Source organism: Penicillium argentinense (genome assembly GCF_028826775.1).
Source record: "Penicillium argentinense strain IBT 30761 chromosome Unknown utg000009l_segment0_segment0, whole genome shotgun sequence".
Lineage (NCBI taxonomy): Eukaryota > Fungi > Ascomycota > Eurotiomycetes > Eurotiales > Aspergillaceae > Penicillium > Penicillium argentinense.
Window position 1 is genome coordinate 256,624 of NW_026622668.1, and position 25,253 is coordinate 281,876.

Genomic DNA, 25,253 nt, shown 5'->3' on the forward strand with positions numbered 1-25,253 from the left:
CAAGAGATAAAGATCTACATTTCAAGGTAAACAGCAGAATAGACGGATGAAACTTGAATGATATTTCACGAGTTACGAGAACGAGTCCTACATAATGTACTCCCAATCTTACACAATTCAGGTTAAGTACAAATATTTTAATCAGAGACTGTGATACTCTGGAAATGCTTGACAGAAGTCATCGAAGCACTTGAACAGCTCCGGACCATCAATACTCTCGCTATAAGTCTGCTCCTGCATTGCCAATCGAGGCAATGAAGGGCCAAGTTCACCAAGAGAAATTTGTACCTCTAGATCGGTGGGTCCAGGCTGGTGAAAAGAAGACTTCTCAAAGAAGTCCAGTAAGTCCCCTATCGGCTCGAACCGGTTTTGCTGCGGGGGCTCATCTTGCACCAATTGTTCGGAAAGTACCATTTCCGCCCAGGACATATGCCCATCGAATTCCGGGATCCGGTACCGAATTGACATGAATTGATCGGTCTCCTCATATGCTGCCCTGAACTTCTCAATATGTGGCCAAGGGGCATCATCGTCGACCACCATAATATCATAGTGTAATTCAATTGCCGGCTTATGTCTTCTGATGTAGTTCATGATCGCCGGTAGCACCAGAAGAGGACGATAATCAGGCCATCCAGCCAAGGAATACATACCCGGATATAACGACAGTTGACTGGAAAGCTCGATCGTATACACTTCCTGTGTGATATATCGAAGCACAGTAGATGTCACGTGGTCGGAAATGGCACAAAACTTTTGCATTACCAGTAGCTGAAGTGTATCCATGCCCAGGTATCGCGCGGCATGGAAGATGCTGAGATGGAGGCCAAGCAGGCGAAGGCTACACATACAGTTGTAACAGACGTTAGGGCTTTTCCTCGTGTCAACGGTAAACCCAAGCACATCAGATTCCTTGATGGCATAGTCTCCCGTGGATAGAAATTGGCCAAACATGATCAAGTGTTCCATTAGTACCGGTTTCTGGAGGGTGACAGTGCTCACCGATCGTTCTCCCTTTGCCGCGCATGATTAGAAACACGAATCCCGGCTAGAAGAAAGTAATAGAAAATAAAGCAATGGCTAAGCCACGAAGTTGGATTTTGGGGTTTGGGCACTTACCTGGCGCGGCATGACAAGGGGCGCAAGAAGCTGTGATTCGCGAGCTACATCAGATTTGTGCACCGAGACATAATACGCGCGATTATGTTCGCTTCGAATATGGAAGTCTGCTTTCCGTTCTTGGAATGAACTGATCGAGGAATAAGCACCATCTCACATGGGGCTTGGGAGCCACTTGGGTGATATGGTACTAACCTTTTATATGCAAGCTGAACATCATTCTGATGCTCCGGACCTTCATCTGGTCCAAGATAAACAGATTCCCCGGTGCGGTCCAGGTCACAGCCACATGAATGTTGGGTCATTTCGAATTAATAGAGGCAGAACACTGTGAATAATGCTTCTCAAGTAGCAAGTGGTGCTACACCTGGCCTTGCTTATATATTACCCTTTCGAGTCCTCGCTGGCCTTGAATGCCATGGTGTGATTAAATATAGTACGAAGGTATCACAGGTCAGGATCCCGCGGCCACCATCCACAGTGCTGCACTGACAATGACAAAGGGCGCACCGGATTTGATAATATGGGCTGCAATTTAAAGATGCAAAAATCAACCACCTCGACGTTTCATAACTACAATAGTAACAAAGACTCGAATTACAGAGAACCAGATGAATAGATGATTACATTAGACTAACGTCTTGGCTTCGATCCGAAGTCCCACAAAAGAGTTGGATGAAAACACGGCAAACAAAGAACAGCTTTCCGGAGTCTTGCCACCATTTTACTATTCTTACGATTTGAAGTAAGTCTAGAGTCAAATAGCATTTATGGTTCTACTTTGCAATCCAATCTCTTTGGCGTCGGTAAGGTGACGTCTTTACTATTTTCGGGAAGATCCAAGGATAGCTCCAATAGTGGACTACAAGCAAAACCGGATAGCTCAAAGAAAACAAGCTCAAAGAATCTCAAATGCTATAGGTTCCGGAGGATAGGATCGACCCAACTAGCCTGTTTAGGCCCTGTCGCCAATAAAAGGTTCTCTAGTACTTACCCTTCACCACCAGAAGAGCTACATCATGCCTAGACAAAGACGTGGTGTACTGGTTTTTGACACAGCCGAGGTTCTTTCCAGTCCACCCATCAATGACCTGGTATGAGTCACTATCCAATTCTGGAATTTCATTCCACACCGCTGTGCGCGATGCAGTCTCGTCCTCCGAGTTCAGCATCAGAACCAGCGTGCCCTCTTAAGTCGAGGATGGACCCGACCAGTACTCGGCGGGGTGATCAGGGTCAAAGGTCCAATCGGAGTTGTATCCCCACTTATACGGATTGCAGGGCGCCCGATAACTGGATCCTGTTTACTCTTGAGAATGGCCAGGTTGGAGTCGCTGATGTTATTGAGCTGACCACGTCTTAGCATGCCACGCGGCAGACGGATAAGGTTGAAAAAAAACCAAGCGTACCACGATTTCAATGATCAAAGGTGATCTCATGATCGCCCAGAGAGCAAAGTGAGCCCGATTCTCTGATGCCGTGAGGTTGCCATTGCCAAGTTCAAGCATGTCCGAGTCAGGATGGCCCCAGAATCCGACGCAGTTCATCTTGAAGGTGTTCTCGTTGGCGATCTCAGAAATGCGCGCCCAGTTCGCTATTGTTCAGTGTTAAAAGACAATTTGAAATAAAAATCCTACAAGAGTAGACCTGCCGGAGATGTCTCCACGAATTACCCGTCCCATTAGCCCAGGTATTCACGTCTGCCTGGCCCCAATCACATAGGGAATAGAAGATTGTTCGGTTCACACCAAGAAGGGCATCTCGCATGTTCATATAGCGAGTGTAGGTCTTAGACTTGGTCCAATCGTAGTCCTCCGGCGCGGCATCTTCAGATCAGGACAGGTGCCATTCGGGAAGTTCCCATTTTCGTCAGGGACACAATCGGTATATTGATCCGTCCAGTTGGAAGGAACGCCGCAGTTATCGTATTTGAGGTCTAGCCGGTTAGAATCTTTTTGATGGCAGCACAAAACGAGACAGACCATAGACTTACAGTCGATACCCCATTCTGCGAAGACTTCGGCGTCTACCTTTTCGTATCCCAGACTGGCTGGGTATCCAGCACAAGTGGTTTCGCCGGCACCTGTGCTATTAAGTCTTCTGGTCTATACCATACACTACAAGATACTCACTACTATAGATGCCAATTTTCAGGCCCAGTTCATGCACCTGACTGGCCACTCCAGAATTTCCGTCAGGGAATTTGGAAGGATCCGGGATTATGTGTGTTATGCTTGCATTGCGAGTGTTCTTGATTGACCAACAGTCATCAACTATTTTTCAAGATCAGTAAGAGCCAGAACCCAAAATGTGCTTAAGAGTAAATTGGAACCGCTCACTGCTGACATATTCATATCCCAGGTCCTTTAGTCCCAGACTGACCATCTGGTTGGCAGCGCTCATGATCTTCTGTGAGTCGACATCGCAGCCGAAGGCATTCCAAGCGTTCCAACCGAGAGCAGGCAGCCTTCCCTATTGTAATGGATCAGTATCTTGATTTTGTCAGCCCTGTGAACTAGGCAGCAAGCATACCACACCATCTTCTCTCACAAGCGCGTTTACTGCCGGCAACAGGGCCAGCGTAACTATCAACAATGTGAGCATGGTGAATTGGCCAATCCGACGATGTGTCTGTTGATATGCTTCATGTCGGTGTCACACCCACCGAGTATTTATAGCCCATATTTCGTGCGGGGTGACGGAGGCTGATGTCGACCGGATAATTAAGCACCTTTAGTTCCCCAGCTAGGAGAATAAATGGCAAAGCCGATGCCGATCATTGCAGTGGTGCGCGCAGGGTGGCATCCGCACTGGCCGGCAATAGATTGTCTGCGTGGGATCAGGCGAGTGCTTGCGTTGCCAGCGTTCAATGGAGTCAAGCTGAGTCGACGACCGTCCTTTTCTGCAATCTTTCATGCCTGAACCAACAGCCCGGGTCATGGTGAGTATAGCCCGCAAAAGCTGGGGAATCGGAATCTGCTCCGCCAAAACCCGTAGATCGGCGTGGCTAGCTGGTTCAACTAAACGGTTAATGACGCATGCCATGCAGATCGGCATGGCGCTGCGATACTACAGTAGCAGTCCCTGGAAAGTTTCGCTCATGATACATGTCTATTCGTGAATTCGTTACTCGTACAATATACACCCTGGCCATAAAAGGAAATTGGTTTCCTTATCGCAACCAAACGAGACATCGCAAATGCCAAAAATCCACCTCACTAACCCTTCAAGATGAGCGCACGGGCTTGACGGGGATCGGTACCGAGAACAGTAATGAGATATTCGATGCTAATTGAGGTTGTGAGTCAAGTTTGTCTTCGTGTGTGTACTACTAGGGTAGATTGGCATGGCAACTTCAACGTACCTGGCTTCCGAAGCCAACCGCCGCTTCTCATCCTGGAACTCCTGCTGGCACTTTTCCCAGGCGACCGCGCGTTCCGGCGGCAGGACCGTCTTGACGCGAACCTTGAAGGACGCACTGACAGGTCGATGATCGGAGGCTCGGACCTCATGCCGTCGGTATTCGAGTTGCTTGACGCGGCCGATGCCACGATACAGAACGCGGTCGCACCAGGCGGGGGAGCGCTTCTTTTCACTGGAATCGTACTGGTCGGTGCCCACGTCGTATTTGTATGTCGGGGCGAAGGTGATTGGAGCCTCAATGAAGCTCCGCAGTCGGAATCCGGGGTTCTTTCGTCGAGAAGCCAGGAGCTGGTCACGCTCTAGAAGTTTGGTCAGGTTGTTTTGGCGAACGGCATCAATGATGACATTTCGAGGAATGGAATCAATGCGGTAGTTGAGATCCCCGTTCAAGATGCAAACCTCGTGGTCCATGATCATCGAACCATCACCACCACTGGCGAACTGATCGGTCCGAGTAGTCAGACTACTTTCCGATGGCAAGGTCTCGGCCTCGAGAATTGCCGCAATGTCGTTGTTGCGGTGGGCAGTCTGTGTTTGACCGGCTGCAAGATGGCAGTTGATAAAGCACATCGAGCTATCGTCGAGAACGAAGCGAAAAACGAGCGCACCCTATACAAATGGATTAGTCTTTTATTGCCTCGGGAATTAACAAGCAACCTGCGCCACCAACCTTGTTTCCGTGCAACCCGCCCATGCCCCGTTTGATCTCCGAAGCACTGATGTTCTTGATATTGTGGCGCTCCTTATGCTTGACAAACACGCAAGTAAAGAGTCCGACCATGTTAGAGCTGTGGAGAAGGACGTAGGACTCTTCGAGAGGCATGCACTCGTGGAGAGTCCGGGTGAGATGATCAATCCAGACGCGGTATTGTCGACTCATATGCTCTTTCTCTCCGTTCTCTTTCTTCTTGCTCCCAAGCAGTAAGCTCTCTGTGATGCAGTTAGTCGCTGGTCATCGACCCCAGTCCTTGGGGTACCTACTTGCTGTGATCTTTTTATTCTCAAGATCCACAAGCTCTTGGAATCCAAATACCACAATGTCCGGCGGGTCTTCTGGATTGACGGCATCTCGGATGAAGTCAGACGTGCGCACGCTGCCGGGGGTTGAAGCACCGGCATTCCAGGTTACGATGGCTGCTCGGACCTCGCGGAACGTGCAAAATTCGACATCCTTGCTTTGCATTCGATTATCTGCGAAGGGTTAGATGGGCCAGCATTGAAATTGGCCAGGGGACAACAACTTACCCAGCCAGTCATCTTCCAACATGCCATCCCACAGACGGATACAATTATCCGTGCCGAGCGATGTCACTTGCAGGCGGTTCAGGGTCCACACACTGCTAGTGTCAAGCACAAATGCAGACACAGGACTATCATGCGCCCGCCAGTCTTTCTTGACCGTCCATGGATCGGTCCTGGTGTTGTAGACATAGATCATGCCTGTTTTATAACCTGCCCACAAATAATCACCAACGATGCTCAGGCAATTAATCTTATAGACGCTGACATTGACCACAGCGAGGCACGAGTAGTCCACTGATGAGTAGATGGTTACTTTGCCGTCAGCATGTCCCAGATACACTCGCCCGCCATCCTTAGTGGTATAGGTTCCAGAGGTCACATCGCCCGAGTGTTGAAGACCCAGGGGTCGTTTGAAGACCCTGAAAGAGGCATCGTCGCGCGCATTCGGACGGTAGATGTGGACATCCTTGCCCGTTGCCAGCCAAAGTGTATCGTCCACAACCATAGAAAATGTATGGCCTCGAGCCACTCGCTCATGGGGGCTATGGTAGCTATACTGTAAACTGGGGGTGCCGGTTTCGTCTGGCGGCCACACTAACAGTCGGCCTTCGTCATCGAGAGTCCACATCTCCTTTTTGTGACGCAAGATCTTGATCACCTCTCGACGAGAAGGATATGCACGGGTAGCCACAATAGACTGAGAGGCAATATCAACTTCATGAAGGTCGCCCGCGCTTGTCCCCAGCCAAATGCGTTTGCCTTCTTCCTCGAGTGATGTTCCTGGCTTGAACGCAAGAGACATGCTCTTAACAGTCTCGCCATGTCCAAGACTCATGACTTGCTCACCAGTAGTAAGATCCCATACCCGCGTCAAATACCCAGTGGTACATACGTATTTGCCGCATACGTCCAGAAGACGCGTATCGTACCGTGTGAGAATCTCCTTTGGGCCTGTCTTGAGAATTGGTGGTCTTCGATTCGCCAGTGAAGCATCAGGATAATCTGTCCGCGAAATGGGTGGTTCATCTGCAACCATTTCCTCTTCTTCTGTATCCGTACGCGGTGGACGTCGGTCCTGATACGCTGATGGAAAATGTGATTCGCGAGGCAGCGATTGCTGCCGAAGAAGGGGACGATGTTTCTGAGCCTCGTTCAAATTGGCATGCGATGGCGCTGATCGAGCTATCGGTATGATCGGGTCGGGATGAGGCATTTGTTGAGGGGATTCCCGGGCAGGCGAGAGCCCACCCCGACGAGGAACAGATGCGCTAGGCCGAGGAGGAAGACCCGGCCGGTCATGAGGACTATCGCTTGCTCGAAGCTTTGTCGTGGAGAGGGGTGGCGCGGTAGAAGGTTCGGGGATCGCAGGGGATGGTGGGATTTGTACCATTAGTGGCTTGGTCGCTCGACTAGGCTCAGGGACTGGCCGAGCCCTGGAGAAGCCTAGATCTCGCGCATCATGTCGGACCTGGAAGTTAGGAGCAGGCGGACGTTCATCGAACGAGCGTCGGCTCGGGGGCTCCGTGGTAGGTCGGCCTAGCGGCTTAGGAGGAAGCTTCCCAGTGGATACCGGGTTCGCCGGAGTCTTCTCGGGGCTGCTAGGCGGAGTGTTGAAGGGCGATACATGGTCATCCGAGGAGGCCAGGTCTGATCGTGGGGCGAGAGAATTGGTATCCGGGTGAGACAACAATGCTGGTTTGGCTGGGATCTTAGGCTTCGTTGCGCGGTTCGCCGGCGGAGGCAACGAAGCACTCTTTAGCTTTCGATCAGCTATGCTCCCATTCCCATTGACCTCTAACCCACCAGGCGATAGCCGCTTAACCGTGTCCCCTACTGTCACAGAAGATGCCGGCTGAGGCGTAGTCGGCCGAGGTACGTGTGCCGGTGATACTCCAGCAGACACGGATGCCCTAGGAAGATGAACAGAGCTCCTAGCCATGCGGTCTTCCTGTCGAGGCAGTGATCGGTCTCGCTGGAGCTCCCGAGGCGGCGATTGGGGTGAATGGACGGTCAAGGTAGGTGGGAGTTGTGGCGACGAGCGGTTTACATTCATGGAGATGGGCCTATCACCATAATGGCCCTGGGGGGATCCGCGAGCCCGGAGCTTGTCATCATTGACCTGATCAGGCTGTCGGCCTTGTCGCTCATCAACCGTCACATTCCATGGAGAGTGTGGCCGGGGCAAGTCTAGGGAGGTGCGGCTGGAGGAGCGCGGCTCGTCACTGGGCTCGGGGGTTCGCAAAAAGCGGTTCGGGGAGTCATGTTGTCTGATTCCAACAGTTGATTGAGTCTTGCGATGCGAAAGATTCTCAAAATGGGAGAGCAGGGAGGACACTGGTCTCTGTTGATGCCAGTCGGGTTAGTGGCTCCGCAAGCCACATCGGGGCAAGCTCACGGGGTATACATACAGTAGGAGCATCGTCAGTGTTCTCCGGTTCTCTGCCGTTTCCCTCCATCGCCATCACCGTTTGTCTGTCGCCGAGGCCAGCTGGGCGAGTCGATCATGGGCCTGGCAGCCGGTGCCTGGGGGAGGGTCTCGTGTACACTTGCTGTAGTGTGGGAATGTTGTAATCAGTTCGGAGCGGGCTGAGAGCTTCACGTAGGGACGAGGAGATTCCGAGGAAAGCCAGAGTGCTGTGAATCGTAGGCGGCACAAAGGCCGAGGAATCGAAGCCGTCGGCAAAAGGGCATGCAAAGGGAAAGAGGTGAAATGGTGTGGCGGGGAGGAAAGTGGAGGACTGACGACGATCACGGGAGCGATTAAATGGTTCCTGCGCGCTTCTTCCGCAACTCCTGGCCACGCCGTACCCTCCCCACGCCGACCCTCCAGCTGCCTCGTGCACCATGTGGTATGTCTTGCTCTCGTGCTTGGTCTGCGCAGATCTACTAGGGGCAGCAGTTTCCCAACTCCCCTCAGTCGGCCTGCAGGTTCTCAACTTGAAGCTAATTCGCCCCGCCATGCAGTAAACACATCCTCAACGCCCAAGTGGCCATTCGGTCTGCTTGCTGTACGCTACTCTCGGCCCGTTTATTTCACGGTTGACGGGTGATTAACAGATTTCTATCAGGCCGCAAATGGTTCGACTGCGCTGAATGCCACCAGGAGCAGGAGTCGCACCAACTCGCCAAGTCCGCTGAGATGGTATGGTTGTCCGAACATCTTTCGAGGAAGAGGGCTATGGGTTATTCTGGTTCTGACGGTCCAAAAATAGATCTTTGCCTGCAAGAAGTGCAAGAAGTGTTTCAGAAAGGACGCCGCCGAATTTGAGGAAAGGTCCGTGTATATCTCCGTCGCTAGCGACTGGCAGCACCGTGAGAAGCTAACATCTCCTTTTCAGCGACGAGTATTGCCCACACTGCGATAATCACTTCGTTCTGGAGGCTGTGACGCCACAGGCATCTCTACAGGTGGAGGGTGACGACGCGCGCATGGATAACCGGTAAATTCCAGGCATCCCGCATTACGAAGCAGAAACGAAGACTAATCAACCCACCATTCAGGATGCTCAAGGATGATCGTGTCCGTGGCGATCATGATAGATCTCTTTTCAAGTTCCGCGATGTGTCTGATCGAATGGGTTAAGGGGATATGCCCTGCACATAATTTATGATGTTGACGATACGATGATTTTTCCTGGTGATAGACCCAGATTCCCATGGCATCAATACCCTGCTATTTTACGTTGTACATTAGGGGAAGTTGCAGAAAGTATTCAAGTGGAGTTGGGAGTGTAAACAAGACTTAAAAAAGACATAAGATACTGTTTCTCAAAGATCTTAAGCCGTAGCAGCTCTTGCACATATTAGGATAGTATTTTTCTCGCCAATGTTTGGGCTCGTGATATTTCAAAGCACTTTAGTGCAGCAAGCGCTAATTTGAGGTCAAATATTTTTGGTCTACTTCTTCCCCCGCCCCCAGGACAATGAGCATATACGCCGTAAGGTCTCCAGTCACTTAAGAATAGTGAGGTGCTACTGCAAATACACAATCGGTGAATACGTAGAGTGTAGAAATTCGTGGTTTTGAGTCTTCATAATAAAAAGAGACCAGCGCTACGGTAAATTGGCACAACATAAAGTCCAGTCGCCTTGGTTACAGACGCCAGACACCCTCCTGCTCCGCTTATTCGGCCGACTCACCGCCAGGTCGGGTCAGGATGGCGGCGGTGGTAGTGCCTGTCCGGCCGGTCTTCTTCTTGGCTGCCTCCTCCTGCTTCTCAGTCTCAATGCTCTTAACGTAAGACTCGATCTGGTCATCGGGCAGCATCTCAACGCGCTTGCCAGGGGCCATGATGGCCACCTCGATGTTCTTAGCGCCGGTTTGCACCACCTCGAGCAATGACTTGATGGTCAGCTGGATTGTCTGCTCGCGGTCCATGCCCTCCTGGTGGTTGCGCTCGAGGAACTCGCGGACGGTCTTGCTGGATCGGCCAATGGCGTTGGCTTTCCTGTTTGGAAGAAGAATCACCGGTTAAAAATCAAAGCCAACAAACAGGTCGGTAGCTTGGACTGAATACGTACCAGGCAGAGTAGATGCCAGAAGGCTCAGTCTGGTAAAGGCGAGGAGTTCCATCGTTCTTGTCGAAGCCAACAACCAACGTACTAATACCGAACGGACGAACACCACCACTCTGGGTATATCTCTGTTGCACACTGGCGATGTATTTGGTAATATATTCGATGGTGACGGGGTCCTCGACCGTCAGACGGTGAGACTGAGCCTCTAACCGGGCCTTGTCGATCAGAATACGGGCATCGGCGTTGAGGCCAGCGAAGGCAAGACAGACGTGGTCATCGACCATAGCAATTTTCGAGGGGGTAATGCGGGTATCTTGGAGTTTGAGGGCGGAGCGCTTCTCGCAGCCGAGGACAACGATGTCATCGCCCTTCACACCGACAGCGCAGGTACCTATCGCACAAACAAACCATCAGCAGGCTGTGGAAGCAGTTGAATGGAGAAACAGTGCCGAGGAAAGGTACTGAAAAGTCCTGGGTCAGGGTAGGTGTGGCCTTACCGCGCTTGACAGCCTCCATGGCATATTCCACCTGGAAAACGTGTCCATCGGGACTGAGTTGCGTTAGTAACTCACGAAGCTGGAGCTTGGCGTAGATACTGCATACCTGAATACTGGGATGAGTTAGCACATTGAGCTGGTTGTCGAGGACGAGAGCAAAGGGAGCTCTCTGGTCGGGGGAGCTAGCTGCTTACCTGAGAGAGCTCGGTCGTAACCGGACATTGTGTCGCGAGGTAATGTAATCGAATTAGATGCAGAGTATCGAGAAACAAAGAGGTCTTTGCAGGATTGATGGGGCAGTGAAGGGTAGAAACGCTGGACCGAGCACGGCGATGGAGTTGCGGCAGCAATGACGGGGTCCCGCGGGCGGTGGACGCGACAGCATCCGGCTGCCTTGGCGCAGCCGTGCGGGCATGAAGTATCAACTTCCCTTCATTGAAGCTCATTAAATCCGATGCCTAAAGTATCTCTCGATGTTTTAAGAGGGCTACAATATTTTACGTATTTCTCTCGTAGTAATGGAGATAAGGATACTCTGTCTAACGACACATTTCGAAATTCGAGTGGCCTACACTTGTTCATCATAATAGCGCATTAAAAAATAAAGTCAAATTTGTTCTACTAGCTACTTAATCACAAACTGCGTGGGAGAGTAGATTGAGAGAAAAAGAAGTCTATTCATGTAGGGATGAATGCATTCGGCACATCCTGAGATGTTGTACAGGTAGGGCTCCTTCCCTGAAGCCGCCCGGGACAAATACAAGGATGAGAAAAGGATACACGAGGCAGGTAGATATAGACAAACAATCTTTTTTGATGAAATTCACAGGTGCCTGGCGGTATCCATTCTCCGGATACAATTTCGATCAATACAAATATCGATCGAATGCCAAAGCAAGCGCAAAAGGAAATCCCCCAACACCCCCACGGAGTCCGAGCCATTGTGTATCCCACCCGTGAGATCAAACCGTGAATTCTCCGACGCTTGACATGGTCCCAACGCAGAAAGGGACGACAAAAGATCTAAAATGCAAAGCAGGTCGAGCGCTCAACCCAAGCTCACTATGCGTTCGCGTCCGAAAAACCCACACAGACAACAGCCGATAGAAAAAAACGAACCCACGCCCCGGGATTCCCGTGGCCGCAATCCCTAAACAATATGAAAAAAAACGACGAGGAAGATAAAAACACAGACCATAAAAAAAGACCATGGCAGAAGATGGAATCAATGATATGAAAATATCCCACAAATCACAGGACCGCGCAGCGAGACAAATGAATCCGGAACCATCATGATCGACGCGCTACCCGCCTGCTCCTTCCAACCCGATGCACCAGAACCGCAGAACCCTTATACAAATGCGTATCAACGAATATCAACCAACGCATATACCTGCCACAGTGCAGGGTTGCAATATGGACAACGTAAGTGTGACCCCTCGGGGTGGGCTAATGTAATTTTTTTCAGATATCGAGGCAAGCCTCTCCCACTTTACGCAGGGGACTTGTTGGCACCAGCACCGTTGCGACGGGAATGAGCATCATCAGCAACGGTTAGGCCACCGAGACCGGTCGACAAGAAAGCAAATGGGTCGCTGGCACCCTCGGAGCCGTAAAAAGCACCGTTAGAGGCGCTGGTTGAGGGCACGCCATGGTCAGCTCCGGTAAAAGCCGCCTGAGTAGCCGGGTTGGCGAAGGAGGCAGCCGAGTGGGAGGTGGACGAAGAACCGTAGCCGGAGTTCACCTGGCCCATGGGCGGGTAGGCGCCGGCAGCATTGCCTAGGCCACCGCTAGGGAGGGCATAGTTGTTGGGCGGGCCACCGAACTGCTGGCTGAATCCGCCGAACCCACCGGCGGTCGAGGCGAAGGGACCCGGGGCGGGCGTGCTCGCCATCGAATTAGGGCCCATACCGAATCCCGAGGGAGGGTCCATGGGGGAGGGGAACGCGGAGTCCGCCACGACGGCAGCACCCGAGCGAGGAGCACCACAGCGGAGACAATTGATATTCTTAGCAAAGTTGTGATAACCGCAGCCTTCAGAGCCACACTTCCAGTCACCGGCCCGGAATGGAACAACACCACCGTTACCGCCCATACCACGAGAGTGACCACCCATTCCGTGGCCATGACCCATGTGAGGAGGTATCATGTTAGGCGGGCCGTAGCCGTAGCCGTAGCCCATTGGGTCCGGAGCAGCAGCCATGGCAGGGAATGAGCAACGGAAGCAAGCGGTACGGCGCTGGAAGTTGGAGAAGCCGCAAGAGGGGCAAGTCCAATCACCAGGACGAGGACGGTTCTTAGAGGGAGGGAAGGGCGTGAGGATCTCAGCAGCACGGTCCAAGACGCGGCTGGAGGAAGGAGAAACTTCGATGGCTTTCTCATTCAGGGCCCGGCCATTCATGCACAGGCTCTCGGCGGCCTCCTCGTGCGACGAGAAGACAGCGAAGCCGGTACCGGTGGGCTTGTGCTGATCGGGGGTTCGGAGGGTCCAGAAGGCAATCGGACGGCCGCCGAACTGGGTGAACCAGCTCTCCAATTCGGACTGGGTCGTGTCGTGGGGCAGGCCACTGAGATGCAGCACCTTGCTCCGCTCTGCCAGGAACGCCCGGACGTCGGCGTGGGCATCCATGGGGCGGGTGAGGATCTCAGGGTGGTCCTGCGGCGGCTGAGACTTGCGGATCAAGCCGCGGAGAACGCGGGCGAGGGTGATGGACTCCTCCATCGCACGGCGCGGCGAGGCGGGGGCCAGTGCTTGCAAGTGGAAGGGCAGATTGTGCTTGATGGGGGCAGAGGACTGGACGGGCTCGACCTCGAGGGCAGCGCAGATGTTGGAGAGAGAGCTAGGACCGAAGGGCAGCGACTCGGGGTGGTGGGTTTGCCAGCGTTGATATTCGGTGCGCAGGTCAAAGGTACGGGAGTGCTGCAAGTATGCGGGCAGCACGACGGCCTTGTCACGGGCCTCGCGGGGCAGCTGCACGCGCAGATCCCACGAATCCAACGTCACAAACGCAAACTCGAGTTGTTTGCTGGTAAGGTGTTCGGTGGCGAAGGTATCGAATCGGGAGATGGCATCACGGAAGGTTCCTGCGGAGCGGACGTGCTCCCATGTGAGGGTGGTCAAGCTTGCTGCGTCGGGTGTTAGTGTCTGTTGCTGTTTTCGCCCCAACCCGGGCGGTTGTGGTCGGGAGAAAAGCGAGAGCTTACTGCAAAGCGGGGTGATGGGCGTGTTCACGGGCTTGACCAGGACGCTTTCGCGGTGCAGCTAGAATTGATGATCGTCAGCCATTGATTGTCATTTCCTTCCGTGCGCCCCCAATGTGCTGTGTTTTTTTGGGCGTGGTTTGATGACGGGAGGGGAACTCCAGCGTGGAACCGTTGGGGCGGGAATTGTGTGTACCTCCTCACAGGTCTTGCTGTCCAGCAAGATCCATCCCAATTCGATCACCTCGGCCGAATCCTTGGTGACATACACGCCATGCTCGTCACAGGTGGTTGCAACGTGGATGACAACGTAGCGATCCAGCTTAGGAGTGGGTGCTGAGACGGCCGCCATCTCTTGACTAGTCGCTGCCAACAGAGCGGCAGGGGGAGAGCCCGGGGGTAAAAGAGGGAGAAGAAAAGGGGTGTTGTCTCTGCAGGTGCAGCAGACAATTCGACACGGACGAAAAAGTGTCGAAAGGACGAAAGAAAAAAGAAGCCCGGGGGAGCGAGAGGGTAAGGGGGGAAAGAGGGAAGAAAAGCGAGGCACGGCGAAAGTCGAAGGTGGAGATGCGAGAAAAGAAAAGTTTCGGGTGACGGAGATTACAACTACAACATCCACCACCGATGAGGACAGCCCGGCTGAAGAGCGCCCACCACGACTCTCGAGGCAACTGGACTCGGCTGGCAGCACAGAAAAAAGAGCCTGTCTGCCCCTTTCGCGACGGCCATGGGCTGTGCTGTTCCCCTGATCGCCTCGTCCCCCGTACAACCCAACCGGTCAACATCCCGGCCCTGGAGGTCTCACTAATGCGCTCGTGTCCAGTTCATTTCTCTCGGACATCTGCTCTGCTCATCCGCTACGTCAAAAGGAGGGGTTTTATTTTCCCGACACCTGGCATGCAAGTGGAGCCTGTCAGAATTCTGGGAATGGGCCCATGCTGCACGAACTGGCGAGGAGGCCATACTAGGAAGAGTATAGTAGATGACTGCAGCTCCTCCTGCTTCTACTGCTGCGGATGAGGAGATTAGTAGAGAGTATATAGTTGTATTAGTATCGGCGATCAGCGGCAAAGAAGAGATAAAGTATTCTTTTCATCCCAGACCAGTTTCGTCCAATCTTCAACTTGCTCTCTTTCGTCCGACCGTCGGACAGCAATTCCCATTGCCCCTGTGATCACGTGTTGGATTCATCCTCCTCATTCGAGACCACCACAAAATACCTCAAAGAGGAGACTTAGCACTGAATACTAAAGGGAGTTCAATCCAGTACTCAATATATCGAGTAGTACTGTGATCGTCTCATATCGAAGACATGGGACCAAAACAATCAGATCAGATGATACAACGTACTGCTAGTACTTGAAAGTTTGAAGCAATGGAATGGTATTCGACCATCTAAATCATGAACAACAGAATAATCGAATCATATACAGCAGGCCAGCCCAACCGCCCCATTCATAATCCGTCAAAAAAGAAAAAATTACAGTCCCTGGGAGCCCGAACCCAACAAACGCCAACCAAATCCAGAGCGAAAATTCAATCATCACTCATCAACAGCTTCCTCCTTGATAACCGTGCCGCGGCTAGTGTCATGGTCGTCTTCATCCTCCTCCATGATGCTCGGTTCAATGGACACCACAGGGCGGTTAGGACCACTGCCTTCGACAGAGGGCCTCACGTTACCAGAACGAATTCGGCTGTTGTCATGGTCGCCTTCGTCCTCTTCCATTATGCTGGGCTCCACGGAGACATGACGGCGACCCGCGGTCGGCTCGACCGAACGACGGACACTGGCGGAACGAACACTTCCAGCATCACTCTCAACATCTTCGGTGCCTGCGCGGGGGCGCGCGCTGGCCGCGCGAGCATCTTGCGCAACAGCGAGGATCTTTAAGACAGAGTTCTTAGTCTTGACCAGGGCATTTCGGCTGGACGCCTCGGCAGCAATGCCCTCCTCAATAGTCTGGTCCAAGAGCTCCTTGACATCTTCAGCCAATTGGGTGTTCTCGGGATCAATCTCGATGCCACCAGCAGTCGCACTACGAATACTGCTTCGGAACTGGTCCTCGGGATTTTCGGGGGCGCGCGAACCGGCACGCGAAGGGAGAGTCGGCGCGGCAAAATAGAGCTTGCTAAGCAGGGTGAAGAGAAGCTTACGCTCTTCCCGAGTGCAGCGGGTCTTGCTTTCTGCCACAACCCCGAGAACACGTTCCAGAATATCCTTGACCAGGGCGAGGTGCACCCAGCCGCAGGCCGTCGAGCTAGCTGCGCCGCCAGCCAGAACTCGCTCACCACCAAGTCCCACGACTCGGCGCTCATCTGTCCATTCGGCGAGCATTCCAATGACACCGGTCATCAGTGCCTTGATTTCACGCTCACCCACACTCTCGTCAATCTCCCCATCACTATCTTCTTCGGCTTCGAGCGAATAATGCTCTTCCGCAGCATTGATGACTGCCCGGACCACCGGTACCGCCACTCGGCGCATGTGTTGGGTGTTGTCAATGCGCGAGTGACAGTAGACAGGGAAGAAGTATGCTAGTGACTGGCGGAGTGCGGGATTCTCGCGGGTACGTGGATGGAAGAAAGCCAACACGAGGGCCTGCAGGAGATTCTCCACGGCATTTCGGTTAAACTCTTGAATGGCGATTGGAATGTTAGCGCCGGAAGGCTCGAAGGTGTTGGTAAGTAGCAGCTTCGACAGCGCTGTGGCCGCGCCGGACTGCACACTGGGTGGGGAGCTGGCTTTCAGGGCCCGTGTAAACACCTTGAACAAGGGCTTTTGCATAGGCGGGGCCACGACTGTCTCACCGTCCGACTGGGTGATAGGGGCCAGCAGTGAAGGGTGGGTTGTAACCATATCACAGATGATTTGGATAGCAGTAACTTGCAGGCCCTCATGACCCTTACTGTAGCAATGGATGAACAGGGACATATTCTCTTCCGCCAGGTTCTTGACCCAATTAGCATCAGACTCCGAAGTCTCTTCTGGGGACTCACTCACCTTGTCGAGCAGACAGCAGAGACCCAAGCAGAGAAGACCACGTTCACGAATTGGTGCCTCGTGGCTTCGTACAGCAGGAACGACCAGATTGTTCAACATGGTCACCAAGTTCATGTTCTGCTGCAAGTGTCCTTCAACATTCTCAAGCATGCATTGGGCGATGTGCAGGCATTTCATGTTCACCACAATCTCCTTGAGAATCTTAGCCTTGGCCTCTTCCTTATTAAAGGGCACATCCTCCTCTTCACCTGGAGTTTCAGACTGATGTCGACTGCTGGTATCATCGCTGATCTCTGACTTGGCAGACACAAAGCTGTCCTCCGTAATGATGGTATCGTGAACCTCAGCAATCGCTTCCAGAACGACGCTGCAGAACTCGCTCTCGCCAGCAAGATCGGCACCGCATGCGCACCGCAATGTCTCTACAACAAGTTTGGTGCACTCCTCGGGAAGCTCTGGCACGGCCAATGACTCTCGCAGGAGGGAAAACATCTTCCGACGACCAACTTCGTCACTGTAATCCAGGGTGCTGGCAATGTGCAAAAGCTGTTCAACGATAAATTCTTGCTCCACCGCATCCTCATCATTTGCTTCTCCGGACTCTTTGGAAGACTTCTTACGTTGTAGAAGCTCCTCGAGATATTTTCCGAGGAAGAAGGCAAGTGCTGTAACCTCAGGCATTTTCTCCTCGACGAGGTCGTCATACTTGCCCTCATTCTGGACCCGACAGAAGTCATTGAAAGATCGGACGAGGAAAGCCGACTCTGCGGTGAGAGATTCCCAAAAGTTCTGATCGAACACGACAGCCTCTCGGTAATCTGCTCGGCCTTCCCAGAAACTGCGCATGGCTTCATGGGCAATTCCGGTCTCAATACCCGAGTTGACCACGTCAATTCGCTCCAGAAGCTCCAGGAGGGCATTGATATCAGGTGGCGAGCGCTGGCCGGTGGGGCCCTCGTTCTGATCGTTGTTTGTGCCGGCGCAATCCTCTACCCATCGGTCAAAGAACAGTTTCCCAGTCGCCTTCCGTACGCTCTCGTCACGGTCTCGAAGACCCCAACGAAGAAGCTTCTCACGCATAGATAGGGACAGGTGGCGGAAGTCGCCGAGGGTAGGGAGTAGGCGTGAGTATAAAGTGCGTCGTGTGGGAGCATCAAGATCACGGGCTCGTTCGAGTAGGTAGGGAAGGGTAACGGGGGCGAGTGGGAGGTTGGCGAGGAGACTCTTGCGAACATCGGCGCTGGTATCATTTTGCATGATTTCGATCAATTTCTCGAGGAGAGCCGTGGAGTTATCGTCGTTGCCGTCGTCTTCCTCGTCGTTGCCAGCGAGGCGTGCTAGACCTATGACAGCCTGCACTCGCACAGAGGACTCCTTGTCACGGATGCGCTTCAATAGGCCACCTCTAATGGTATGATAGAGCTCATCATCGATAGACTCCAACGAGTTAACGATGTGGGCAATAATCTGAGTAGCGCGGAACCGGATCATCTTGTCCTTTGCCGCAAGCATGGGGATCATAAGGGCAACCAGGCTGGAGGTCAGGCGAGACGTGGGAGTCTCCTGGGCACTTTGCATCTCATCTTCATCATCTCCTTTGGAAGCGAACAGCTCATTGTCTTTCTCTGCCGCGTGGGCAAGGAAGGTATCCAGAAACCGCAAGACGCGGTCGCCAACAGGCTCCGACTTCTTGATCGGAAGTATGCGAAGCATACAGCGGCCGACCTCAACATTGAACTCCTTCTCAGCAACGGTCTCCTCCTCGGGAATCACAATCTTTTCTTGCTCCTGGTCCTTCCCTTTTTTGCTCTTTTGCGCAATGCCGGCGCAAATTTCCTGTAGCTTCCGCAGGCGCACCACTAGCTTACGGTGACCGGTTGTCGAGCGCTGAGCATCGGCGAAAATTGTGCATACATCACGACGGAGATTTGGCGAAGATGATGGCAATGCTGGTTCCTCGGGGATTGCGAATGACGGGGTCACGGAGGGGGCACGCCCTGCGGAGGGCTGTGCCGACGACCTGCGCGTGGCCGCAGAAGTCGAACGGGCGGCGACTCGGCCGGGCATTGTGGGTGTGAAATAGTATCAAGGCGCAATTAACGGGGAGCAAAAACCATTGCACGCGCGCCTCCGCAGATGAACGAGATGGAGAGGGGCGGTAAACAAACAGCCCAAACGGGGAAGAAACGATAAGGGTCACATGTTTCTGACTAATCCCGTCATCGGAGCTCCTCGGCCGATCAGCCGACGCCGATGAGGTGATCGCGGCATTTGGTGAGCTTGCTTGGTCGCAATTGCTCCCCTCTCAATTGCACTTGTGCACGATGTTCCGCCAAAGTATTCGGCGTTTTGGCACTACCGCCCTTCGCGCTGCCGAAGGGTCGACTGCCTATGCCACTCGCGTGTCTACTGCCCAAGGCTACGTCAACGGCCTGACCGAAGGTATGTCGAGCACCGACACGGCCTCCGGCATATGAACCATTGAAGCTTACAATTTGTTTGGAATAGCAATTGGCAACACTCCGCTTATTCGGTTGAAGCGCCTTTCTGAAGAGACCGGGTGTAATGTTTTGGGCAAGGCGGAATTCCAGAACCCTGGTGGTAGCGTCAAGGACCGAGCCGCTCTTTTTGTCGTTAAGGATGCCGAGGAGAAAGGCCTGCTGAAGCCTGGCGGCACTGTCGTTGAGGGAACTGCGGGCAACACTGGTATTGGCCTTGCCCATGTTTGCCGGTCAAAAGGCTATAAGCTGGTAATCTACATGCCCAACACTCAGTCTCAGGGCAAGATTGATTTGCTCCGTCTGTTGGGCGCGGAGGTGTACCCGGTCCCTGCTGTCGCATTTGACAACCCTCAAAACTACAACCACCAGGCCAGACGACACGCGGAGTCGCTGGACAATGCTGTTTGGACCAATCAATTCGACAACACTGCCAACCGTCAAGCGCACATTGAGACCACTGGTCCGGAGCTGTGGGCGCAGACCGGTGGCAATATTGATGCCTTCACCTGTGCTACGGGTACTGGTGGTACCCTGGCTGGTATCACCCGCTACCTGAAGACTGCCAGTGATGGCCGCGTTAAGTGCTTCTTGGCCGATCCGCCGGGCAGTGTCCTGCACAGCTACATCCAGAGCGGCGGTAAGCTAAGTGAGCGTTCAGGCGGCAGTATCACCGAAGGTATTGGTCAGGGTCGCGTGACGGACAACCTGAAGCCTGATATTGACCTGATTGATGGCTCCGTCAACATCCCCGACGAGAAGTCTATCGAGATGGTTTACCGCTGCCTCGATGAGGAGGGTCTGTACCTCGGTGCTAGCTCTGCTCTGAACGTCGTGGCAGCCAAGGAGGTCGCGGAGAAGATGGGCAAGGGTAACACTGTTGTGACTGTTCTTTGCGACGGTGCTTACCGCTATGCGGACCGTCTGTTCTCCAACACTTGGCTCAAGAGCAAGGACCTCCGTGGTGCTATTCCCAAGCATCTCGAGAAATACATTGTTCTGCCTTAGATTCAGTCCAATTGGTATATAGTCTGTATCACAAATCAAGTAAAAATATATTTTGGTCTTCTGGAGTATTCTTGTTGACTCAAAGAATGGTAGTGGTATCAAGGTTTGAGTTTTATCGCAAGTAGTACTAGATTACACTATATCTGACGAAACACCATAATAGCATGGTTCACCTTCCATCCCAACTGAGATATATAGATCTGCGAAGTTTCAATACTCCGTCACGTACATTAATGTACACTGTACAACACTTGTGAAGCATTAATTTGAAGACCGTAATTGCGATCCACTTAGTTCATATCAAGTCTATAGAATATTTTAAATTATAATTGCAGTATAACGTTGGGAATACTAGTTCCTCCGCGACACTAGTCTAGCACGCTTCCAGTCAGGCCAAACACAATGTGATGAAATTACATCAAGTCCGAACGAAAAATAATGATTGAGAGTATTCAAGTTGTGATCTAAGTTGGTATCAAAGATGAGAGAGGAATTTCTCGGTGTCAAGGTCCCTGCCGACCTATGTTCACACAGGACATGCAGATATAATACAAATCTCGTAGAGAAAACGAAAACATAAAGCAACCCGAACGCCCGGTATGCTTCCATTCTATCCCAGAATGTCGTCAAACGCCAAAAAATATACAAGCGAGAAAACCGATGGTTCAAAAGGGCGAATAGCCATGGTTCACGGCATATCATCCAATCAGCCATATTGGGCCCAGCAGAGCCCCTGAAGCATAAGAACTTGAAGCTATGCTTATTCCGAATCAGGCATGCGCATATAAGCATCAATGGCAGCACTGAATGCCGCAAAACCGGCGCAACCAAAGGCAGCCGCCTGCGGGCCAGCCTTGGCACCGAGAATACCGCCAGTCACGCAACCGGCCGCGACACTGTTGGTCAAGTCGTTCTTCGCACGCAGTCCCTCGATACAGCACTCGGTTCCGGAGTACAGCGCGCCGACAATACCGAAGTTCTTTGCGGACGACCACGAGCGCGCGCGCATATCCTTAAATCCGCGGCGGACCTGGTCGCGCCACGGGAGGTTGGCGATTTCTTGGCCCTGGGGGGTGAAGGAGGAGTCGTAGGACATCTAATGAGATGTGTTAGTGGGCTGTATTCGCGATAAGACTGGGAGTGTAGCGAGGTCGACTTACACTGGCCATGAAGAGACCAAAGGCACCACCAAGAGCGAAACCCATTGTACCGGAGATGACTGTCTTAACGGGGCACGATTCCATGCCGGATTGCATCTACGACGCGTTTGTTAGGGGACCTTCCGTTGAGTGTCACGAGTGCGACTTACCATCTTCACCATGGCCTGCTCTTGCTCACTCATTCCCTGCATTTGGCCGTTGGCACCCATGGCACCCGCCGACATGCCCGGAAGACTCATAATGAACGGGGTATGCGATTTAAGCCGGAGAAAAGAAGAGTTAAAATGTTGACTATGTACTCGTGGTTCGAATCCGAAAAATGGCTGGGGATAGACGAATGGAAGTGGGTATCGGATCCCCTCGAGGAAATGTAAATGCAAGCAAGCTGGTTCTCCGGGCGCGGAGGATCTTGCGGAGAGGCAAACTCACGCAAATTTATTTTTGCGGTGGCCGGGACAGACCTAAGACGCAATACTCACGTGACCACCCGGAAAATCATCGTTAGGACTGTGAACAATGAGAATGAGGATACTTGCAAGTTATGGGAATTATATGTAACAAAAGACAAAAATGATCTAGTCGTTGATTCTGTTTATTTAATTGAATATCTGTGGGTTTAAATAGTATGCCAAACCGGTATATATGGCCAAGACGAATCGGAAAGTAATCAAAACCAGACGCTCCCAAATGTACGCAGAGGAAAGAAAACAACGCTCTCGTGGGTTGAACAATCGTAGCCTTGCATGAGTCCGTGGTGTGTATTCGTGCCAGTTCGCCCAACGGAGACCCTCGCTGACGGGGCCGAAGAAGGAAATGGGGGAAGTATATACAGAGAAAGAAGCAGAACAAACGAACTAAAGAAATAAGTGCACTCAGTCCTTTTTGCTGCTCTTGGAAGAAGCAACGGAGCTTTGACGCTCCGGGGAAGGCGACAGGCTTCGCTCCCATTCCGCCATGAGATTCGAGGCGGTTCGCTGGAGCTTAGATGGGGCCAGCTTGGTGATGGCAGGCCAGGGAATGCCTTCGGTCACGCCGGGATCAGGCGCGGCGATGCTCGGGTTCCAGTCACCGAAACTGGGTTGGGAATGGCGTCAGCGCATAACGAGGTTGTCATAAATGAAATCAGGAAAAGTTGAGATGTACCTAGCACTCGTACGAGGACTGCTGCCCTGTGTTGTGGGGGATTGATCGTGCTTCGAGGACTCGACCGTCGACCGGCTCGATGAGGGTGTATGCTTCATCTTGGCCGCTGGTAGCGGTGTATCCCACATGTCCCAATTGTCCATCGTATCATCCTCCGTTTCGACTGGACTGCCGGAGCGGTGATCGGGGTGCTCGGGTTCGTTCTCGCCCCGCGGTATCGTGTCGTTGGCGGTGTTGTTGGTGGGGCTGCGACGAGCGCCGGGCGACATCTGCGCTGGTGAATCAACGCCAAATTCGTGCCAGAATGACTTGGAGATGTCTGCCGGCGTGGTGTCTTTACCAGATGTTGTCTCGGCCGCTGGGCCCCTACCCCGCGACGATGACGATGATGATGATCGTGATGACTTATTCCCCACGGCCGATAACCGGTCCCGGCTGCGCGATTTGGCCTGTAGTGAATCTCGTTTGCGGGAGGTTGGCGGAGCTAATGAATTCGGAGACATGGTGCGCGATTCCGTTGCGTTGATGCCTTCTTCGCCCACCGTTGCTTGTCGAATATCCTCGAAGAACGTCCACAGCCCCTCACGAAGATCGGAGGCCATTTGCTTGCCAGTGCGCATGAGAGCCTCGCGTGAGGGCGGCGGCATCGTCTTGCGCCACTGAGCCAGCACATGCTCCGGCACTTGACTCTCATCGGTCGGCATTCCGATACTGGCAACGGAGTTGCGCTCGACTGAGGGGAGGGTTGCTGAGCGTGGGGTGCGTCCCACGCGATCCACTTCGACCGGTCCAGGACCGTCGCTGGAGGGACTGGGAGCTGTGACGGGGGACAAGAGAGAGAGCGTTCGAGCATGAGAGCCCTGGAACACACGGCGACCATTGGCAGAGATCGTGGTGCCCTTGGGAGGATTCGCGGCGGCACGCAAGCTCGTGCGCCGCTCCAGCTCCAGCTCACGGCTGCGTCGCTCCTGTGAAACCGACGAGCTCCCCACCGAGCTCATGCTTTGCTCCCGAAGGTGCAACGAGGCATTTGACGGATCGGATCCGCTAAACTCGGGCGAGCGAAGCGGCAGCAATGGTTCAGCGTGGTGATTGATTTCGGTGCGTTTCTTGGACTTCTCGGACAGCGCCCACTGCTTCTTGAGGGTGGACAGTTCGGTCTCGGCCCTATTCAGCTCTTCCCGCAGCTCCATCACTCTCCGCTCCTGGGAGGCGATGGCTCGGAGGAAGTCGTAGCCATCGTCGTCCGTGTCGAAGGGGAGAGGGGTGCCTACAGGCAGTGCTGGAGAGGGCCGAGTGGACGAGTGAGTGACGGGGGTCATGGACTCAGGTGAGGCAAGGGGGTCGGCAGCTGCAGCCGGCGGCTGGTCTAGCGGGATGTTGATGGGGAAGTTCAGGGTCAGCCGTTTGGCGTGTCGGGCGCCAGAACGGGTTCGCGGCGGCAGCGAGGAGCGTTTCTGTTGTAAAAGCGACGAGGAGCGCGAGAGAGGAAGCGAGTGTTGGTCGCAGACAGGCTCCGGCTGGGGAGACCTCGTGAGGGACGCATCCGGAGCACCGTGGATCGCCTCGCCGGTTCCCGCGGAACTCTCCATGGTGGGCCAGCCAGCAGGGAGAGAATGCAGCAGACTAGAAAAGAATGGCGGGCATTGACCTGCGAGATTCGAGCGATGTGATATGTACAAAGAACAAAGAGAAGAAAAAAAGGCGTCGTTGACTCCTGAGCCCACAGCGGGTCGGGGAGCGCGCATCCTTGCCACGAGTGTTTCAGGGGCTGTGGGGGGCCTGCTGAGGGCTGGAGCTGCCTGTCATTTCCAGGGCTCCATCGGGCCCTCTCATTCGAAGGCCATCGGGACGAGGTATGATTAGTAGGAATGCCTGTATGTATTACGACGTACCCGGTGGATAAGTCTAGACCATCAATGCATAGCGGAAATCGTGGTAATCATCATAATGGCCGAGGGCGTATCTCGATGTGCTTGAGGTGCCCCGGATTGGGCTGATCGGCACGTCTCATCTTACTTGTCATGACTCGATCGATCGTCTGCACATTGCTGCAGCTCTAAGGGGAATCGAGGCTCTTTGCAAACAGAAAGACGTTCCATTCATTCACGCTAACAAGGCCGGGATGCATTTTATCGATCATTGAGTGCCGTTTGTATTTTTATTTTTGCCACGTTCCCCTGCTTATACTTTCCGGGTGTGCCCTATAGATCGGATGCAACCGAGTTCCTGATTTGGGACGGATGATACTCAGACGGCTCGATGCTCGGCACTACACTAATGAGCACCACGAGATATACTTCACAGGTTTGCATAGCGAATATATTTATTGTCAAATAACGACAGGTTTATTTTCATTCATGTCGGGAGACACAGGAACCCCAGGGCACAAACACCACAAAACGCCATGCCCTCGCAAGCCAGACCAATGCCATAAAGC

At 53.1% G+C, this 25,253-nt stretch overlaps 10 protein-coding genes across 10 annotated transcripts; 2 read left to right on the forward strand and 8 right to left on the reverse strand.

Moving 5' to 3' along the window:
• Positions 1–141: 141 nt before the first annotated feature.
• Positions 142–1,424, reverse strand: N7532_007702 (uncharacterized protein; the record flags this gene model as incomplete). The annotated part of the gene is made up of 3 exons (XM_056620194.1): positions 142–1,014; positions 1,120–1,249; positions 1,315–1,424. The coding sequence occupies 3 exons, from the start codon at positions 1,422–1,424 to the stop codon at positions 142–144; spliced, it is 1,113 nt and encodes a 370-aa protein (XP_056471000.1).
• A 690-nt stretch (positions 1,425–2,114) lies between these two features.
• Positions 2,115–3,723, reverse strand: N7532_007703 (glycoside hydrolase family 27 protein; the record flags this gene model as incomplete). The annotated part of the gene is made up of 8 exons (XM_056620195.1): positions 2,115–2,276; positions 2,327–2,467; positions 2,529–2,713; positions 2,793–2,945; positions 3,113–3,202; positions 3,252–3,392; positions 3,459–3,591; positions 3,652–3,723. Coding segments are annotated over 8 exons (1,077 nt in total), but the record flags the coding sequence as incomplete, so codon positions are not given.
• Positions 3,724–4,337: 614 nt separating this feature from the next.
• N7532_007704 (putative inositol polyphosphate phosphatase) lies at positions 4,338–8,246 on the reverse strand (the record flags this gene model as incomplete). Its single annotated transcript, XM_056620196.1, has 6 exons — positions 4,338–4,407; positions 4,484–5,151; positions 5,213–5,468; positions 5,520–5,733; positions 5,788–8,125; positions 8,193–8,246. 6 exons carry the CDS (start codon positions 8,244–8,246, stop codon positions 4,338–4,340), a joined length of 3,600 nt encoding a protein of 1,199 aa, XP_056471002.1.
• Positions 8,247–8,628: 382 nt separating this feature from the next.
• Positions 8,629–9,367, forward strand: N7532_007705 (CHY zinc finger protein; the record flags this gene model as incomplete). The annotated part of the gene is made up of 6 exons (XM_056620197.1): positions 8,629–8,633; positions 8,749–8,792; positions 8,853–8,926; positions 8,997–9,058; positions 9,123–9,224; positions 9,286–9,367. The coding sequence occupies 6 exons, from the start codon at positions 8,629–8,631 to the stop codon at positions 9,365–9,367; spliced, it is 369 nt and encodes a 122-aa protein (XP_056471003.1).
• A 540-nt stretch (positions 9,368–9,907) lies between these two features.
• Positions 9,908–11,021, reverse strand: pre6 (proteasome core particle subunit alpha 4; the record flags this gene model as incomplete). Its single annotated transcript, XM_056620198.1, has 5 exons — positions 9,908–10,232; positions 10,306–10,670; positions 10,711–10,852; positions 10,906–10,912; positions 10,994–11,021. The coding sequence occupies 5 exons, from the start codon at positions 11,019–11,021 to the stop codon at positions 9,908–9,910; spliced, it is 867 nt and encodes a 288-aa protein (XP_056471004.1).
• A 1,270-nt stretch (positions 11,022–12,291) lies between these two features.
• Positions 12,292–14,352, reverse strand: N7532_007707 (putative RNA binding protein (Arp); the record flags this gene model as incomplete). Its single annotated transcript, XM_056620199.1, has 3 exons — positions 12,292–13,925; positions 14,004–14,061; positions 14,197–14,352. 3 exons carry the CDS (start codon positions 14,350–14,352, stop codon positions 12,292–12,294), a joined length of 1,848 nt encoding a protein of 615 aa, XP_056471005.1.
• Positions 14,353–15,543: 1,191 nt separating this feature from the next.
• N7532_007708 (condensin subunit YCG1) lies at positions 15,544–19,071 on the reverse strand (the record flags this gene model as incomplete). Its single annotated transcript, XM_056620200.1, has 1 exon — positions 15,544–19,071. The coding sequence occupies one exon, from the start codon at positions 19,069–19,071 to the stop codon at positions 15,544–15,546; it is 3,528 nt and encodes a 1,175-aa protein (XP_056471006.1).
• Positions 19,072–19,328: 257 nt separating this feature from the next.
• On the forward strand, positions 19,329–20,510 carry N7532_007709 (cysteine synthase A; the record flags this gene model as incomplete). The annotated part of the gene is made up of 2 exons (XM_056620201.1): positions 19,329–19,446; positions 19,513–20,510. The coding sequence occupies 2 exons, from the start codon at positions 19,329–19,331 to the stop codon at positions 20,508–20,510; spliced, it is 1,116 nt and encodes a 371-aa protein (XP_056471007.1).
• Positions 20,511–21,270: 760 nt separating this feature from the next.
• Positions 21,271–21,909, reverse strand: N7532_007710 (translocation channel protein TIM22; the record flags this gene model as incomplete). The annotated part of the gene is made up of 3 exons (XM_056620202.1): positions 21,271–21,606; positions 21,671–21,766; positions 21,820–21,909. 3 exons carry the CDS (start codon positions 21,907–21,909, stop codon positions 21,271–21,273), a joined length of 522 nt encoding a protein of 173 aa, XP_056471008.1.
• Positions 21,910–22,542: 633 nt separating this feature from the next.
• On the reverse strand, positions 22,543–24,405 carry N7532_007711 (DUF4048 domain-containing protein; the record flags this gene model as incomplete). Its single annotated transcript, XM_056620203.1, has 2 exons — positions 22,543–22,744; positions 22,814–24,405. The coding sequence occupies 2 exons, from the start codon at positions 24,403–24,405 to the stop codon at positions 22,543–22,545; spliced, it is 1,794 nt and encodes a 597-aa protein (XP_056471009.1).
• Positions 24,406–25,253: the final 848 nt, after the last annotated feature.